General features: G+C 41.1%; 1 protein-coding gene and 1 long non-coding RNA gene across 2 annotated transcripts; both read left to right on the top strand.

Annotated features, from left to right (window-relative positions):
• Positions 1-3,972: 3,972 nt before the first annotated feature.
• Positions 3,973-7,044, top strand: LOC127534178 (low-density lipoprotein receptor class A domain-containing protein 2-like). The gene is given in 7 exon segments (XM_051948725.1): positions 3,973-3,988; positions 4,260-4,360; positions 4,362-4,410; positions 4,413-4,482; positions 4,515-4,617; positions 4,619-4,749; positions 6,882-7,044. Coding segments are annotated over 7 exon segments (633 nt in total).
• Positions 7,045-7,200: 156 nt separating this feature from the next.
• Positions 7,201-12,930, top strand: LOC127534026 (uncharacterized). The gene is made up of 2 exons (XR_007941947.1): positions 7,201-7,328; positions 10,826-12,930. It is a non-coding gene; the product is annotated as an uncharacterized LOC127534026 (long non-coding RNA).
• The last annotated feature ends 375 nt before the right edge of the window (positions 12,931-13,305 follow it).

The following is a 13,305-nucleotide window of genomic DNA, read 5'->3' as shown; positions in this document are numbered from 1 at the left end:
GACCCGTAGTATCTGTACTAGAGGTACAGACCCGTTAAGGTCACTGAAGAGCTGGCGCCGGTTAACTACTATTTGCTGCACATTACAGGCAGTTTATATGAATGACTTTGACGGCGAACATTGTATAATTTAACCAAAAATACACCGTCTCCTCTCACACTTTAGACATTGCAGTTTTTACGCTTTTAGACGCCGTGTATAAATTGTTTGAAGTCCAGCTCCTATTAATTAGTTTACCGCGTTCAGTGGTGGAAGCGGCTGACGAACTCCATTGCAAATGTTCCCATTTAATTTCGGACACTAATTTACAAGATAAAGTTAAGGATGCCGAATATGAAACAAACACTCGTGAATGGTGAGGAGCAGCTCTTTAATTCGGCATGAATTAAAAAAAAACACAAACTCGATTTACTGTGATATTGTGAGATTTGTTTGTGGTTAGGTAACTTAGCCATTCAACAGAGTCCGCTAACATTAAAGTGACTGTGATAGTGTCTGTGTTGACAGACGTAGAAAATACGTCAGGGTTTTGTTTAGGTTGTTAATATGTAATAGTCTGTCGCTACTTTTGAAGGTAAAAAAATACTTTTCGTTTGCTGGCTGTTAGTTCCGCCATTTGTTTTGTTTGCTGTTTGTGCTTTATTAGAACAGGGTCACGTGAATAAAAAGTTTTGCTATTTTTAATAGTAGTGCTGATTTCAACCCCCAAATCGCTGTCCGTGAAAAAGTCAGATAATGATATTTATAAGACATTATGCATGATAGAAAAGAGAACAGCAGATGACTGACATGACAGGCTCGGCACGCAGATTCACCTCGAATCACGGAAGCGCCTTCATCACTCGGATTACCAAGCCGGCTCATTAATATTTAGGCTACGGGTACGGGTCCGTATCTGTAGACACTACCTTACTACAATATCTTTATAAATACCTTTCAATTCTACTCAATTGTACATATAATATTTAGAAGAATCTTTCTCTAAAATGCCGTGTGGTGTTTGGTTATAGACGGCCATGTTGATTTTAGGCCTCAAAACATCAAAAATGTCCACTATGATACAAAAAGTTCAGCAATTATAGATTGACCCAGCTGGTTGATTTTGATTTTGGTAGCAACAAGGCAGTGGTTAAATTATTGGTCTATCAGTATTATGGATAATTTGAATTTACAGTAATTGGTTATTGTACTGCTATGCCGACCTCTACAGAGCAGGTGCATCGTCTGTGTCAAAGTGACGAGTCAGCCTTAGGTGTATTTAAAGAACTGACTGTTAGATATTTCTGTGTGTCTGTACAGGAGACACATTCAACTAAGGCTGGTGTTTTTCTGACTCTGTGAAAAACAGCATATTTACTTATATATATATACTGGTCAAAAGTTTGGGTCACTTCGAACTGTCCGGTGTTCTAATGCTACATTGTGCTAGCTAATGGTGTTGAAAGGCTCATTGATGATTAGAAAACCCTTGTTCAGTTATGTTAGCACATGGATAAAAGTGGGGTTTCATGGAAAACATGAAATTGCCTGGCTGACCCCAACTTTTGAACAGTAGTGTATGAGCTGAACATGTTGCCATTTGGCGATTGGAAGGTTGTTAGAATCTGTACGTTGAGATAATGCTACAATATTATTGCAATCTTATTGCAGTCATAAACATTTAACTAAAAATAACAGCAGGAGAAACTAACCTATTTTTGTGAAGGAAAACAACAAAAGCACTCAGAGAGCGCCGTACTTCTCCAAGGCTGCTCAGTCATGTATGACTTCTGACAGATGAAATCTTTAAACAATCCGTGGTCCGCAGCTGGATTTTACTAGGATCAGAATCATGTGATCATCAGCAGCCAGTTGACGTTCACAGTTACAGGGGGTTACAGGGAATTACATAGTTATGTAGTTAGTGCCACAATCTCACAATGATACAGAAATCTTTAACCAAAACGGTGAATCCAGACTATAAAATGCATCACTGCTGAAATCTACTCACTTAGTCATTGTGTCATTTCTGACCTTCCCTGAAAACTTCATCCAAATCCATTTGTCTGTTTTTGATTAATGTTGCAAACAGACAGACAGACAGACAGACAAACAATGCCGATCTTCATGTAACTCTTTGATGGACAGGATGGACATATCAAAAGATAGGGTTAGGGTTAGGGAAGTGATGTTTTGGGATAGCATGAATTTTAGCCATGACCATTACTTTGGTTTGGGCTGATACATTGGTCGTCCCAGAACGGGGTTTGTCCATGACACGGCCATTCTTTAAAGTTTTTAACTACCTTCACCCACCATAGAAAAGTCAAGTGGAATCCTCCTTGGATGACGTGTGTTAAATTCATCTGCTATCTTTCCATGTATCCGTCCTTCATGGTCCACTGAGAAGTAACCAGTTCAACTTTTCTTCTGTCGACAAAGCCATATTTAATCTGTAGAGGCAACAAAATTATTGTTATTAAGATTTCCTATGTGTCCAGATTTTAAGTACACCCTGTATTTCTTTATTATTTTATTGGTGTGGCTGTAGGGACATTTTTTCTGGCAGAATTGTTTTTGGTAATTTTGTCATTAAATAATAAACTAAGATTCAAAATGTTTAAAGCGTGAAGTAATAAAGTTGGTTGTTATGACAAGAATATACAGTGAAATTTTAGAAGTTTTCCAACCATCAAAGAGCTTGTTGGAAATGGAACAAAATAAGACTTACTGCCATGGTGATTTTGAAATGATATTACAATACACAATAATATTCATTCTGACATTACATAATGATAGCTATTATATATTCATCGATTAGTTTATTCCATCATGTTGTCTGTTTGTGTTTATGTGCCTTCGCTTTGAGTAAAGTATGAGGTCTAAAGTAACATACACCCTTCACTGTGACGCCAGTGTTAGGATGACACATGCGTGGACTGTGAGGCTGGTGCCCTTTCCCACACAATGCCGTCTCAGAGACATTTCTCACTACAGTGTGTCACTTAGGACCTTGACCCTCTGGATTTGTTCACTGAAATTGACTGCATTTATAATGATGGGTTTAAAAGGAGCTGAACTTTCAGCATGTAAAATTCTTTACTGAGGACTCAGCGCCTTCAGTCGCCCATGTTTTGGATGGTTGCCCTCAAGGTTTTGTATTACTCGCTCAGTGTGGGAGGGATGAGTGTTTCCCACCAACAGGGGCTCCAGGGCTTTTGGACATTCCTGGAGGTCAGTGCAGCGGATCTAGTTGTCTCCCAGGGAAACGGAGCTAATAAACTCCAGGGGGTGGTCATAAATTTTCTCATTCTTTGGCCCTGTGGCCCAGAGTCCGGGGGCTGTAGGTGACTAAGAGGGGGCAGTTGGAGCAGGATCTGCCCAACCATGCATCCTGGTTGTGTCTGTCGATGAGCCATGAACTGCTTCTCAAACTACCACCACACAGATCGTATGCTTGACCAGCAGACCACGTTACACTGAGAGTCTGAGCAGAATCAAAATACGTTGTAGTTTGATCTGTAACGTCAACTGAATGTTCCATTTCCAGCTGCCTGGTCTCTAAATATCCACACTTTGACTCTGATAGTGCAGTCTAAAAGAGTCCTGTTTGTTTTTATCCACCTATTTGGTTCCTTGAAACTATTTGAGAAGTTATTTATGAACTCTGGATGGAGATATCTAGAACAACAGTGCATTATAAACAATAATAAGCAAATCTTAAGACTGCTGAAAATGTAGACAGCAATGTAAAATTCAATGCAACAAACATGAAAATGCCTGTGATCAGTGAAACTAAAAGTGAGTGCACATGATTTCCATCAGCCAAACTACAATCAACATGTAGTTGTAAAATGCTTTGTAAAATAGCAGAAACGTCTAAAATAATAATAATAATAATAATAATAATAACTGTTTGCGTAAGCCCATTAGACACACTGTGTTAAATATACACAACCTGAAGGAACAACCATCAACAGGTTGCATTAATCCATGAGGAATCCATTTGGTACGTTGTCCTATATACAGTTTACAGTATACAGCCCAATAGCGTCATTTTTCTGTATGTTAGGTACCAAGAGAAATACCAGTTCTTAAAATACTGGTACAGTACTGGGGAATTTTCAGCTTTTTTTATTTACTACACCATTATCAAGCACTTTAAAGTGAGAGGGCAACCCATGTCATTTGTCAGTTTTGCTCTGTAATGTAAAAGATGGAGAAGAAGTTATTCTGTGTTGTTGCTGAGCATTCAGTCTCTGGTGTTCTTTTCTTGTCAGTGAATTGTCGTGACTTTTGTGGCCAGACGATCCGTGATGATGGTATGATTGTCAACTCCCACCAGGAATCCAAGAAGTACTACTTTGTGACTATGGGTACCGGACTGTCACCTCACCATGCAGGCCAGCTCTCTGAAGGACAAGGTCCAGTTCCATTTCGCTTCTTCCTGGTCTACAGCTTGCTTAGAGTGGCCCCTCTGAGTCCTGCCCCTCTCTTCCCAGAGTCCCCTCGTGGCTCGCCCCTCTTAACCCCAGACTTGAACCTACCTCTGGTGAGACACTGGGAGACCCATGTCATGCTGGCTCATACGTTCAGTTTTATGATGGTCGGGACAAGAGCTCACCTCCCCTCGGACCTCCCTCTTTGTGGGAAGAGCCCTCCCCGGCCAGTGCTGTCCACAGGAAACTACCTGACCCTACGGCTGGTGACCAGGGGCACTCAGCCCAGGGTGGACTTTGTGGGGGATTTCACTTCCTTCAGACTGGGTAAGTCTGACCTTGTTAGTTCTGACATAGGCAAACAAAGTTAAGTTTGGTTAGGGTTAGTGTTGAAAGGAATCCTTATTAACTGTTGCCAGGTAAGAGGACACCAGCAACAGTAGTCTCTGTCTTAAAAAAACACTCTATTTCTATTGTACTTCAAGTCTCCTTCCTGTTCAGGTAATCTGGTCAGAATTGGATAACTCTATCTTACATCTACACTTGCGGAAAGGAAGGCAAACAAACTGCATCGATAACTGCAGTGACTGCATCATCTACTGATTTAACATTTCATTTTGCATGAATAAAATAGCACATTCAGTGCCAGGTAAAATAACGAAAAAATAAATAAATTAAGTTGGGCTTCTCACAGTTGAGCTCACAATGAATACAAGTTGCATCCATCCATCCATCCATCCATCCATTCATCCATCCATCCATCCATACATCCATCCATACATCCATACATCCATTATCTCCATGATACAATTAAGGTCGTGGGGGCTGGAGTTTATCCCACCTGACTTTAGGTCGGTGTCCACTAGATCAGGCAATTTCCCACGTCCCATTTATTGTCTATGTAAAACGCACCGCGTTACATGCTGGTCCGGTTGCAGTGCATTTCAAGCTGTGAGATGGTGCATTCCCTGGAGCAGGCCACAGCTCATTTGCATTAATTAGACTCCACTTCTACTTCATGTCAGTTCAATGTGGCATGCAGAGGCCCGATACATCATGAAAATTTTGTCAAATGTTTCAGAAATACTTTTTTGCTGAACTGTTTTCACAATAAAGAGAAAATTTGTGACCGAGCAGCCATGTTGTCTGGTTTAAAATCCAGGAGCAGACAGCTTCTGAGTCTATGCGTTTGTCCAATCAGGGCCAGGCAAGATAGTTGGAGAAGAAGGTAGGCAGGAGTTGAAACACCGGCTAACTGGCCTCAAGTACACGCCCACCAAGTGGGTGATTTTCAAAAGTGGTGTGTGTACATGCTGGGAAAAACACATCTAGTGGACATGTAGCATGAGGGCGAAGGTAGGGGACACCTGGACAGGTCACCAGTCTGTCACATAGAGACACAGAGACAAACAATCACACTCAAATTCACACCTACAGACAATTTAGAATCACCAAATAACCTCAGCATGTTTCTGGATTGTGGGAGGAAGCTGGAGAATGTGGAGAAAACCCACACTTGAATAGGGTGAACATGCAAACTCCATGCAGAAAGATCCCAGGCCCAGGCCAGGATGTGAACCGGAGATGTTCTAACTTGCAAGGTGACAGTGCAAACCACTGAGGCACTGTGCAGACTTATACAAGCTTCAGCTTATAATTATAATACACTTTGAATTGGGGTCCAACCTTTTAGCCATATTTAAAAAGGAGGCAGAAATACAACCAAGTATTGCTCAACTTGGTAAATACTTCAATCAACTTAAACATTTATTTGATAGGTAAAACGGGGGCTGCACAGTGGAATAGTGGTTAGCATTTTCGCCTTCCAGCGAGAAGATCCCTGGATTGCGTCCCGGGATATTTCAGGGATGTTCTCCCTGTGCATGCGTGGGTTTTCTCTGGGTACTCCAGCTTCCTCCCACAGTCCAAAAATATGCTGAGGTTAATTGATTATTCTAACCAGTAGGTGTGAGTGATTGTTTGTCTGTATATGTAGCCCTGCGACAGACTCACGTCCTGTCCAGGTGTCTCCTGCCTTCACCCCAAGTCAACTGAGATAGGCCCCAGCCCCCTGTAACCCTAATAAGGATCAAGCAGTGTATAGATAATTGATGGATGCTAAAACTGGAACTAATCAGTCAGCGGTATTAGATATTTTATGTGAACATATGTGTCACATTTGTTGGGATGGGAAGAGATTCTTGTAGAGTCACTTATATCTACGGTTGATTTGTTTTTTACAAATCATATGTAAGAGTAATATTGCAAGCCTATTTGAAAAACTGACTCGCAGTGTGCTGATATGCTGATGAAAAATCTTCAAAGAAAACTTCTCTTCCAGGTGCCTTTCATCATCACTTATGAATAATCTCAAAGTTTAGATATCTGACCCAAGCCTTTCTCTTTTTCACTGTCTCACTCAATGGCATGTTTCTCTTTAGGTTTTAACCAATCAGAGTGCAGCAGTGAGCCCTACTTCACCTGCAGGAATGGGAAATGCATCCCTCTAAGTCTGGTCTGCGACGACAAAGGCATTGACAACTGTGGCGATGGAAGCGACCTGGAGGAAAACCTCACCACAGGATGTAAAGGTCAGTGGGATGATACTGCTGTGTTGTGGTCCTGATACGGTATCAAGCAGACCTTCCAAAGCCTCCATTTCTGGTAGAAATTCTGAAGAATTTAGAGTACTATAACAAGTGTGTGAAGTGTGTGAAATGTATCTTGAAGTACAACAACAAACAGTTGACCCAAATATTTCAATCATCAGCAGGTCAGCTTTACCTACTGAACCTCCGCCACCGATGGCAACCCCACCCCCACCCTTTGTGAATCCACCCGCAATGCCAAGTCCAACTCATAAGAAATGTCCCGTGCCAGACAGCGCTCCTAGTCACGAATCAGTAACGGGTGAGTGAGCAATGTGACATAGTAAGTATTTATTATTTACCTACCACGAAGACTTTCCTCAGTAAGCAAAAATAACTCAGTGTAATGCACAATGTTTATTCCCTGTTGGTTGGCCTGATAGTAGAACATAGAAGTAATGGTGGTGACCATTGCATTGTTAATTTCACCAAAAGACTTGCAAACCAATAAATGGTGATGGATTCTCACGGCCGAAAGAGGCCTTTTGAGTGATCTGTCTCTATTCCGATGTCAGTGGTGCAAACAGAGACTGTCTGGACCAACCCGTCAGCTTGTGATTACTTTTACACTGGGCCAAGTCTGGCTATTCTGTTCTGACTGTCTGTTCAACTGAGAGTGAAAAAAGGGGTTCACATTTGCCTGCTGTGCAAATTACTAGCTGTTTTATTAGCTGAGATGCATTTCAGTGCACTCTGGTCTGCCGGGGTGAGTGGCCACCGATGAACCAACAGGATGTAGTTGAATTAGTTTTGTTTTCTAACAACATATTTTAAACCATTTCTGGTCTCCGGATCTATCAATATATATGGATGACTTTAATTTGCAGTAATTTGTTTAATGTACTGTTGCATTAACCTCTACAGAGCAGCATCATCTCTGTCAAAGTGACTAGTCGGCTTTAGGTGTATTTGTCAGGACTGTTAGCTCTTTCTGTATGTCTGTACAGGACACACATTCAATTGAGGCTGGTGTTTTTCTGACTGTGAAAAACTGCATATTTACTAATATTTACACCACTGTTCAGAAGTTTGGAGTTACTTAGAAATTTCCTTATTTTTGAAAGAAAAGCATTTTTTCCATTAAGATAACAGTTAATTAATGATAAATCCAGTCTAGACATTGTTAATGTGGTAAATGACTATTGTAGCTGTAAACAGCTGATTTTTAATGGAATATCTCCATAGGGGTACAAAGGAACATTTCCAGCAACCATCACTCCTGTGTTCTAATGCTACATTGTGTTAGCTAATGGTGCTGAAAGGCTCATTGATGATTAGAAAACCCTTGTGCAGTTATGTTAGCCCATGGCTAAAAGTGGGAGATTTCTTCCGAAACATGAAATTGTCTGGGTGACCCAAAAACTTTTGAAATATAGTGTATGTCTCTATAAATTCTGGACTGTTCATCCACAGTTTCTGTACTTTTAGCATATGTTCTCATTTTTACTAGACATTACACATCTCTTTTTGGTAGTCTCACTTCAGTAACCCATTCTGCAGAACCGAATGGTTGGACTGCACCACACTATGAATCTGCCAGGAGGAGGGAACTCTTGTTTGAATTTCTCAAAGTCATCTTTGACAGAGCTAAACAACGGATGCAGCTTTGGTGTTCCCTAAAAATAGTGATGAGTGGAATTGTTGTAATGGAATATTTGCTTGCAGAGAGATGAGCACTGTCATTGAAATGGATAATCCTGTAAAGAAAAAAAGCAAAAACAAGTTACAGGGAGGCCTTACTGCAAAATCCAAATCCTCTGTAAAACTTGAAATCTTCAGTGGGGTAAGTTGCTAACCAGGAGAAAGCATCATTACTCCACCAAGGAATGCGAGTTATGAGATGATCGGCAAACATTGGGCCTCATTCATGAACGCGTTCGTAAGAACGGCTTTAAGAACTCCCAAGAGAAAAGTACGTCGGATTCACGAAGCGTTCTTGACAAGTCAAATCTGTTCTTAGGAGGGAGATGCGCCGGATTCAAGAAGAGTCTCTACGAACACCCTCCCCTCTCATTAACATGACATTTACATTGTATTGACTTGTAAATGTAAAAGGTACATCCTCTAAACTTCCTTATAAGGCAGCAGCAAGAGAGTGTTTGAGACACGTGAGCACTGGAGTGCAGGTGAAACTCCGCCCACCAGAGTGATGGTCATTTCTGGAGATGACAGAGCTTCAAACAGCCAATAAAGTCTGACCTGAGACAGCTAAACTTTTATACTCAGAAAGGGTGTGTGTCGTAATAAAACACCCTCTGCCCCTGCTGCAGTGACAGATAAAACTGCCCAGGCCATGTCCGCCTTGTCTCCCCGGTCAGCGCGCGCGTGCACACCGGGACGCGTGCACGTGGCGGCGGTCAGCGTGCGTGCACGTCGTATTGGTCATTGCGCTTGTACCTCCCACAGACCTCTAAACAAGTTAATGTGACCAAGTGCAGCTTCAGATCTAAAATCTGATTTTGAGTTTAACTGGCACTGAACTATAAAACCATTGATCACTAAAATTCACTTGAATAAATCTAGTTTTAAATTAAATAATTTGTGGTAATATTTGAATCATTTTAAGAAAGAAATTCAAATTTTTGGATCAGTTTTGACTGTAACAAAATTCTAAAAGAGCAGATTTTTTGTGCGTAAGAGTCCTCCTGAGTGTTCTTAGAATTTGTTCTTACTTTTAAGAACAGGTCAGTTAAGAACACGTTCGTGAATGCCAAAAATCTTCTTAAAAAGGCTCTAAGAACAGATTTGTTCTTAAGAACACTTCATGAATGAGGCCCATTGTCTGTCTGTGTGCAACATTACTCAAAAACAGACGGATTTGAATGAAAGGTCTGAAATGACACTAGGACCATCTCATTAGATTTTGACTGTGATGCGGCTTACAGTCTGGATCCACGGATTTGTTGACGATTTCTGGATCATTGCCAGACAGTGGCACAACATCACTGTAACCATGACAACAAGTGAAAACTACGGTTTCTGTCCTCTTGTGATGGTTTTGTGAAACTTGATCTGAAATTTATCTTGTTGTTGACCCTCAGTGATTTTTATGTTACATGACAGTTTCATTATGTCTTCTTACCAGAACTAACTAGTACCTAGAGCTGAAATAATGAATGATTAATCAAATAATTCACTTAAATTATATTCAGTTCTATTCATACTTTGCACACTTCCAGCAAGGTCAAGACCTTCCAGTATTATAAAGAGACATGCAACAATAACTGTTTAAGCAAGAGGCAAAACTCTTTTTAAACTGACGGAAACCTTCAGCATGGCTGGATGACCATCAGCTAAAGATATGAGCAAGGATAAACAATAAGACTGAGCAGGTCAATGAGGTCAGTAACCACGGATCAGAAACATGCTGCTCCAGAGCAACAGATATCTGTATGCATAGAAACAGAAAGGACAAAGCCAAAATGAAGGGGGAGAGAAGACACAAAGTTAATTGTATGCAGTTGTTGTATATGAATGTATGTAGAGTGAAGGGGAGGAGAGAGGAGGGGTGCTCAGTGCATCACGGCTAGTTTTACAGAAGTCTAGGTCAATAACTAAGATATGATTAAATAAATAAGAGATGGTTTGGGTCACCTGCACAGGAAAGTTTTAAGTGAGGGTGTCAACCTTCCAATCCCACACTGGGAGCAGGTTTCCCAGATATATTGTTTGAAGTGTTTTCCACTGTTAATGGTATACTTAAATATGGCTGTTAAGTAAAATAAGTATTTTATAATATTTTGCCTCTCTTATTTCCAGACTCTCCCACCTCCTTGTCCCTGTTAATTCTCTACATCATCCTGGGCATCGTGGCGGGAGGCACAGTGCTCTGTTGGTGCTGCTGGACACCTGGATGGTTTCTATGGCGCATCAGCATCTGCCGCTTCTTACCCTGCTGCAACTCGGTCTGTGCTTCCTGCCAGTTCTGCACTCACAACTGCACCCACAATCAAGAGCACCGACTGGCAAAAGTCACCCCACACACACCGGTCAATGGGACACCAAGGGGCACAGCTGCTACCACCAACAGTGCTGAGGAAAATGTTGCCACAGCAGCTGTGTAGAGCTGAGGGACTGTCCACCTGATCAGCGCTGGCATACAGAGATGTGGAGACAATATGCTAATGCTGAGCTGCAACCAGTGACCAAGAATCTTTCTAATCAAGGTTGGATTGATGTGGTCTACAATGGGATGTTGTAGACCACATCAAGCATAAACTGTGGGCTGTATGCTTTTAATGCTGGTGAGACTGTTGTTTTTGTTTCTACCGTATGAGAAGGTAAAGCAGGGTATAGTTGGATGAAGAATTGTATCAAAGCATAAATGTATCTGAAAGAGAAAACAGTTTTGTTAATGTCACACAGTTTACCTGTTTTGAAATTGTCTTACATGACATGATGGCATCTTAATCTGTTTGAGAGGCTGCCTCTTAAGTTTGACAACTTCATCAGTTATCAGAACACGCAGTGATGATTGTAAAGAACTTGTCTGTTCGCTGTTTTCACCATGTCTTACAAGTCAACATGTAGTTATGCAGTGAAACTACACTTCCAATCCACAGCTTTGACCAAAAGTATGCCCTGGACACACACAGAGAAAAAAGCCCCGGAGTCGGCCACCTGGTGACAACAGCTGCTCTGCCCGGGAGACCTTTCCTCTCCTCCCAGCAGTCTGCTGTTGTTCCTCATAATAGCCCGTGTGAAGTGTGGACAATGAAGCACAGAGTCATCTAGTGTCTAGAAGTTAGGTTCAACTTAAGGAAATTAAGTATGAACTTCTAACATGCTATAGTCTGCACACAATAAATGCATGACAGTTCTTCAACTTCAACTTTTTTATTTGTCCCCTGAAGGCATTTATTATGCAGCAGTTACACAAACATTCACGATAAACAAACAACAAAAACAATAAAAAAAAACAATTTAAAAGAAACGTTTAAAAAAATACAGTAAAAACACAATAAAAACATTAATATATCACGCAAAACCTAAGATAGATAAGGACATTAGAAGCAATTTAGGCCATTTAGTGTAGTTCAGTGCAAACAGTCACGTAGTCAGCAGCAGCACGACAGAATAAAGTAAACAAAAACAGGACAAAGTGCAGCATAGGATGTGATTCAGGCTAATTAAACAACTCAAATCAGTCAAGCTTTGTCAGCTTAAGTACCTAGAACTAGCCGTGGCTGTGGGCGGCACATTTCTGAGGATTACAGCTGAAACACTGAAGGATAAAATGACCGTAATTCACAATTAAAGTAAATGAAGTATAATTAAAATATGTTCAGAATGAAATAATAATGTAAATTATTTCACAAAAAAACAGTTTGATAAGTATTCATCGTTCTCCTTTATAATCACATGAAGTGCTGAAACCAGAAAAGGCTGTCATTTCCTGAAGTGTGCACGTCATGGCTGTCTTCCAGTCATGTCGCCCATCAGTGTGTTAAGTTTGTGTGGTAGTGGACTGACAAGTGACTCTCTCAAGAGGATTTTTTGGGGTAAATTAAGTCCTCTCTGACCTTATTTTCTATCATCATGTGACTGTTGACTCACATCTGCTTTTTTAAACATGTTGGTGATGGTAAAAGCTCGTTTTTTTCGCCATGTTAGCAGCCCTGCCCAAGCAATGGCAACGCTGGCTGTCTGGTCAGTGACCTGGTTCATCAGCCTGGACTTTGTCAGGACCACTGATGTTCTGCCAGTGAAATGTGGTTTTGAGTGAACTGTATCTCTGAATAGATAACCACTGTATTTGGTACACACATCCATATGCCTGTTTATATACTCCAGATTATGCTTTTTTCTTCTGAGAACCGAAGAAGCCTGTTTGATAAATGCTGAAAAACCTTAAAGAACCACAAGGAGAAGTCCATCTTTTCTTTACTTAGGCTTTTAGGTGCATGCACATTTATACTCTTCACAGGGTGAACTGTGATCTTTTGATTTCCATGTGGTGCCATAATCAGGCCAAAGTTTGAATTAGTCCAGTATTTTTATGATCAAAGACCTGCACAACTGATCACAAACCTAAATCTACTCTAGTAGCATACTTGCATGTTAGATGGTGGCCATGGTCCATGCCAAACCAACACTGTCTCCACAAAATCCCATTCCAATTCATCCATCCATCCATCCATTCTCCATACACCACTTTATCCTCACTAGGGTCGCTGGAGTCTATCCCAGCTGACTCGGGTGAAGGCGGGGGACACCCTGGACAGGTCACCAGTCTGTCA

Source organism: Acanthochromis polyacanthus, chromosome 5 (assembly GCF_021347895.1).
Source record: "Acanthochromis polyacanthus isolate Apoly-LR-REF ecotype Palm Island chromosome 5, KAUST_Apoly_ChrSc, whole genome shotgun sequence".
NCBI lineage: Eukaryota > Metazoa > Chordata > Actinopteri > Pomacentridae > Acanthochromis > Acanthochromis polyacanthus.
The sequence above is the reverse complement of the archived record's forward strand: the minus strand, read 5'-3'. Positions and strand labels throughout refer to the sequence as shown.